The sequence below is a fragment of the Anoplopoma fimbria genome, chromosome 2 (assembly GCF_027596085.1).
Source record: "Anoplopoma fimbria isolate UVic2021 breed Golden Eagle Sablefish chromosome 2, Afim_UVic_2022, whole genome shotgun sequence".
NCBI lineage: Eukaryota > Metazoa > Chordata > Actinopteri > Perciformes > Anoplopomatidae > Anoplopoma > Anoplopoma fimbria.
The window spans coordinates 5,231,341-5,237,729 of NC_072450.1; the positions used below are offsets into that span (position 1 = coordinate 5,231,341).

Here is a 6,389-nt window from a genome sequence, read left to right on the forward strand (position 1 = left end):
ACTAAATATTTTACTCTTTAACCAAAGAATGATGTTATGCCATCACAAATGCAAAGTATCATTTCTGCAAAACTAGCTTTTAACATTTGCAGTTACTATAAATTATAACAAAAAACTAAGCTTAACTGCAGTATCTAAACTATTTTCCTAATCACTGAGCTCTTACTGCACTTATTGCACTCTCTGCCACAGAGACATACACAACTATAAAGCTAAGGCTACAGAGGCATAACAAGTAAAAGATAACTAGCTGGTTAGATGAACACAGCTAGTCAACTTAATTAGATTTTCCCTTGGTGTTTTCTGTAAATTGAAAATACTCATTTTAACCGACATATCAGTTTGTTGTACTACATAAGTAAAGCTAAAGCTAAATCCATTCATGATGAAGAAAAACTCTCCAGCTAGCTATACTCCTGCTAAAGCTAATGTGACTAGTTTAGTGGCCTTTATTTCCATCATCTCAGCTATTGACTCAAGTAAATTTCATGTGCTGCTGCTAGATACTGGGTTATTCTCTTGCAATAGGTCAAAAATATCCAAAGGCCGATAATTATTATTACCCTAGTCATTATTATTATTGTAGGGAGATACAGACAACAATAAAGCTTACGCAACAGACGCAAAACAAGTGCAAGGTTGCTAGCCAGAGAGAAGGACACAGCTAGTCAATTTTACTTTATTTGATTTGTCCCAAGGCTTTTTCTGTTAATTAAAACATATATCAAATTTGAACAGTTTGTTGTACCTCATAACGAAATGAGGCTAAGCTAAACCCATCCATGACGAGGCAAACTCCCCAGCTAGCGGAAATCCTGCTAACGCTAAACGCTTTGTCGCCTATATTTCTGTCATCTCCGTTTTTGACTCTAGTGGAGTTCATGCGTTTTGAGTTTGATAAAGAGAGACACCCAGCAAAATAGATACACTCAATTTCTAAAAGCTATGGACTGTACACATTTTAAAGGAACACTTTGTAGCATTTAGGGGGCTTTATTGGTAGGGATGGAATATAATGTTAATACGTTGGTTTTCTGTGGTCTATGATTGCCCGAAATACAGAATCTTAGTGTCTTGATATGTGCAAACATTACATTACATTACATTATAGTCATTTAGCAGACGCTTTTATCCAAAGCGACTTACAATCAGAGCAGACCTGCATGTTTCTGCAGTGGCCCAGAACTGAAAAAAACAACCTTCAGCTTACACTAAATTAACTCTCTTATGCCCTGCTGCAAACTCATTCACTCATGAAAATGCGCCACCACTCTCTCACTCTCACTACTCACTTTTCAGTACACACACACACACTGCTATTCTCCAAATGACCAGCTTTAAAATGCATAAAATGAAGGCATTATTACATTTTTTTATCTGTTACACAGCATGCCAAATAATATGTGAAACATTTTTCAACCTCATTGCGTTTTATTACTATTGCCTTTTTGCTGAATGTTGTCCTATTTAAAAGAAACATCTCCTCAGATCCATTTGTGAAAGAGAGTTATGATTGAACTCACAACATTGGTTTTTCAGTATATTTTATTGGCATTAGTTTCATAACCTTGACGCTTAGAGTCTTTTAGAAATTATTTCCTGTAGGGTTCTTGTTGCCTTTTTTAAAAATATTACTTGAATGTTGTCAGGTTAATGCCAAAGAAGTTGCCACTGCCACGGCATAATAAACTGTGATTCAATATGCTGTATTCTCTTGAAAGTAACACATTTAAGAAAATCATATTTCAATACTTCACTTGAAAGATTTCAGTTAAATCAAATGGTGTTTTCACTTTGGTAATATTTAGAAATATTCTTCTGTTGCAATAAAAGATTGTGGTAATTATTACCAAGTGTCTAATGTCTTGTGTCTGGTGCCTTGAGGAGAATATCTGACAAAAACAAATTAGCTAAATATTTCATTATATAGTGAGTTTTCTTATGATTTTGCCAGAGGTTGTTTGATAAAAGCAAAAAGTTCAGTTTCTGCATTAAAATGAGAATGTTTTAGTAGTTGCTTTTATCCTCAGTCATCAATCAACATGAATGCATCGCTTCAGTTTTAAAGTTTCATTCAAGTTACTTTATCCTTGAAAACCGCATATCACTCGTGCTGGCAGCAGAGTTTTCTTTCTTGTGTGGAAGAGGGTGTCTTTGTTGTGTCTTCACTGACTTAGGGAAATAGCCGAAAGCAGTGTGGCTAAAACGATACTCCTTACATGGGTGACCTTTGGGCAGCAGATGGTGACCTTTTCCCCGCTGACCATCCATGGGGTGTCCAGGCATTCCTTCACACAAGTGGCCATGTGGAGAAAAGGCCCAAGTGACCATCTGCCTCTGGTGTCCGCAAACAATGGACCCCACCCTCCTAAAGTGTGCTGAGGGTGCATGGCCTTTGTGCTGACCAGGAGGTGGGGGAGGGCAGAGTTTCACAATAGGGAGGGTGTTGAGGCTTTAAAAAGACCCCCCCCAGGAAATGTGTAAAAGAATACAACAGTTGTCAACACAAAACAGAACTTAATCGTCTTGTTTGTGAAATCTGATTTGTTTAAATAACTATATTTAAATGGCTGAATCATCAGTATGAAGAAAATACACAAAGCTACGAATAAGATAAATTCTTTATGATTTTTGGCGTCATTTTTATACACCTTGAAATTTCAAAGCTGTGCATTTCTGAATCTACACTCCAGGTTGGCTTATTTATCAAATTAAGGAAACTTACTATCTTTAATTAAGATACGTTTTAGACTAGCATCTGCCTCCCCTGCAGTTTTTTTTTCATTTAGCTCCTACTAATTTAAAACAAATCTGATAAGAATCAGCAGAAATCATGCTGATTAATACAATTTCCATTCCTGAGTAGTAAAAATGACAGCGTAGGTTTTAATTTAGTGTGTGAACATACACGGTACATATCTAATACATTTATCACCATTACTGTATTAATTGACACAATCTTTGCATTCTTAAACTTAATTAACTGAAGATGTACTGAGCAGCTTGTAGTGTACGTCTTTAAGGGAATATAATGAAGGTGTTGGGTGGAGAAATTGGGATCCCACGAGACCATTTGGACCCAATGGGATGGTTTGATTATTGATTTCTTGTCTGGTATAGACACAAGCCCATTGTAGCAGAATGTAAGATCATCTGCTCCCAATGCAGAAATAACACACTTAACATTGGCTGTCCTTGGCATTTAGGCGTTTAAAAATGTAAATGTAATGTTTGCTCTTTCCTTTTTTTTATGCTTGAACACACTTCCTTTGCTGTAGTAGCATGCAAGTAAACATGAGCCAAAGTGAGAATAAACATTAGTGGGATTGGTTTGGGCACATGTCAATGATAATAGCCGCTTTGACTTTGAAAAGGGGATTGAGTGAAAAGAGAGAAACGCTTAGAGAAAGACCTGGGGGGGGGGGGGGTCTAGGAGCTCCAAAGGCTGATTTGCAGGTGAAATAGACGGCACACTCTTCTTTGTGGCCATTGTCCTGCTCCGCGGACAGATGGCCTCTTGGAATTCTTTAGAGCTGAAAAACCCCAACACTGTGGGAGTGAATACGCCTCTGTGGGATTTGGCCTCTCTAATGGGCTAATTTGGCAGTTACAGCTCATATTAACGGATATAATTTCAAGCCTGACAGCACAGTCCTTATGATTGTGATTATGAAACATCTCATAATACAACCCAGAAAATGCAATTACTCCAAAAACGAGTTTTTTTTCTCTCCCTTCGATTGCCAAACTCGCAACTTGAATTGATTTCTCCGCGACTTCAGAGGCACACTTATTATTAGCTTACTCATGTGTGGCTGCCACGGAGTCAGCACAAAACCAAAGATGTGCCTTCTCATAAGACTGCAGTCATATTGAAGATCTAACACTTTCATGTCCTCTTCATAAATCGCTACAATTGTACGAGCCTAGGGTTCAGCTTTTTATGCCAGTAATTTAACACAGCAGCTTTTTCATTAAATGTTAGTCGCGCTCATGATGAGGACATTGCTTTTTAAACCTGAAACTGCCCTTAAAGTAACATTTTATAGGAAAAGAAGCAGTTAAAATGTCTAAAGGTGGAATATACGGCCTTCAGAGCATTAAAACAACTTTTTCATATGTAAAGCTAAAGTAGAGTAATGTCTACCTGGGCGAAAATGAAGTCACTTTCCCTCTGTGTGTGTTGTTATCAAAGCTTTTCAGAGCTTAGATGACAGTGTTCTTGCAGAAGCGTAGCACTTTTGCCGTTGCATGCACTGTGAGCACTGTTAGCACTGTTAGCTGTGAGCCGCCGGCTCAGCAGTCATCATGTTGAGGCAGTAGAAATGCTCCCAATCTCTTATATAGCACCTTTAACATATAAAGGCAAAGGCTGACAAGATGTTGCTTCAGGCAAACTGTCTCAATACAAAGAATACATGTTGTTTTCCAATAAACATAGGCTACTCTGTGTTGCATATAACAGCTCAGTGTGTTTGAAATACTTATTTATCATTATGTGCTGCAGGGTCCAGTTTACTTGGAAGCTTGAAGTCCTTGACTTTAGAATTGGGAGGCATTGTTTGGAGAACTGATTAAGTTTTTCTGAGCTATTCATCCTCGTTTTCCACAAGATAGGAAACAAAATGAAGATGCTAATAATGTTCTACAAGACTGATAAAATCACTTTGATGGTTGGTGGTTGCTAAATTGAATAAACAAATTAAAATTAGACTGCGGATAATTGCATTTTCGTCTGTATATGAAATGTTTCAATGCGCCGTATCTCGAAATTGAAAGATTCTCAAAGGAGTCCTCAGCAAATATAATAATCACCCAACCAAAAGTAGAATTAGTGTCACAGATGAAACAGTTTATTAAAATTGAAAACATTTGCAGTCATTCACAGTTAATTTAGGCAAACATGACAAGGACAAGACAGTGCTTTTTCTGTAACGTTAACAGAAATAGCTCATATTACAGAAATCCACCAACAAGATTGACAAAGGAGATGAAACATACAGAAACAAAAATGCATGTAATTTATCAATGAGAAAACAAACACATATAAATAAACATATTTGGAAAAAATGATCAATGAGAAAATGTAAAGACATTAAATTAAAAGTCCATAAATAGAATAAATAACAGAAAATGGTAGAATTTAACCCCCGGTTAAGTAATACAAAAACTGGCATTAATAAAATAAAATAAAATAAAATAACATTAAATACAATCCTTTGGTGCAGTGAATAGGCCTTGGTCCAGTCCATTCATTATAAATAGTCCATGTTCAGCAGCTTGGTCACCTTATCGTTTTGCATGAAGCTGCTTCACTGGAACTTGTGTGGAAAGGATTCTGGATGCTTTTGGTTTCTGTCGTCCTCCTTCTCTTTGCAAAGAAATCTGCCAAAAAAAGAAATGCATTGAATAATCTTGAGCTTTCAGCATGAAACTTTTTTTAAAGTCATTACACATCTGCAAGACTCTCAGGTGTTTCTCACCTGTGATTCGTGCGTAATTGCATCCAGGCTTGGCTGCAGGTTTGGAGAGCATCCTCTTCCTCCGGACGGGCGTCACTTCTGCGGGACACTTGTGCGTATTGGAGACGCTGGAGCGGTTCTCCTGGTCCGTCCCTGCACTCAGCCTGTCCTCCTCCTCCTCCTCCTCCTCCTCCTCCTCCTCCTGATAGACTACCGGAGCGCAGTCTGCGGGTATTTCCTCCCACTGGAACCGGCCGGACAGAGGTGTCTCAGTCTGGAAGTGGAAGTTCCAGCGACGGCAGTCCTGCTCCTCCATCTCCCGCAGCTTCAGCACCAAGTCCCGGCGCAGCTGGTCGTGGTCCACCGGGCCGAACAGACTCCTGCACACCGCCTCTCTGGGATCCATCCTCTGCATGCTTCTTGTTGAGTTTTTTTTTTGGTGGTGGTGGAGGAAAAAGTCTTTGGTGTAGTTGCAGCTGATCTCTGCTCTGCTCTGGACATCCAATGCTTTTAAAGGCTGCAGGAACCCACGTTGTCCTGTTTGTACACAAAGAGCAGAGGATGCTGATTGGCTGCAGCTCTGTGAATTGGCAGACAAGGGGATGGAGGGGGAGGGGGGTTGGAAATTCATTCATTCATTCATTCATTCATTCATTCATTGTGTGATGAATACCCCCAAGACCATCAATAAAAGCCCCCCCGGATCCATTTGGGATACTTTGTGTATTGTTGTGAATCCTCTTCATGTCCTACTTTCCATTTGAATGACTTCAAGCCGATTAGCACGAGGCACAACAATCCTAAACAAACCTCAGAGTTGTAGTAATGACATTTCTGTTTATGTACATTATGGGGGTTTTTTTCTGAATGAAAAAGGAACCAACATGCAGCAGTTTATCCTCGAGGGAACGGTGATTAGTGGCCATT

The 6,389-nt window shown here is 38.9% G+C and overlaps 1 protein-coding gene across 1 annotated transcript; it reads right to left on the bottom strand.

The window, feature by feature from the left end:
- Nucleotides 1-5,284: 5,284 nt before the first annotated feature.
- cdkn1ca (cyclin-dependent kinase inhibitor 1Ca) lies at nucleotides 5,285-5,877 on the bottom strand. The gene is made up of 2 exons (XM_054616625.1): nucleotides 5,484-5,877; nucleotides 5,285-5,385 (listed from the first exon to the last, which is right to left on the bottom strand). The coding sequence occupies exons 1-2, from the start codon at nucleotides 5,875-5,877 to the stop codon at nucleotides 5,285-5,287; spliced, it is 495 nt and encodes a 164-aa protein (XP_054472600.1).
- Nucleotides 5,878-6,389: the final 512 nt, after the last annotated feature.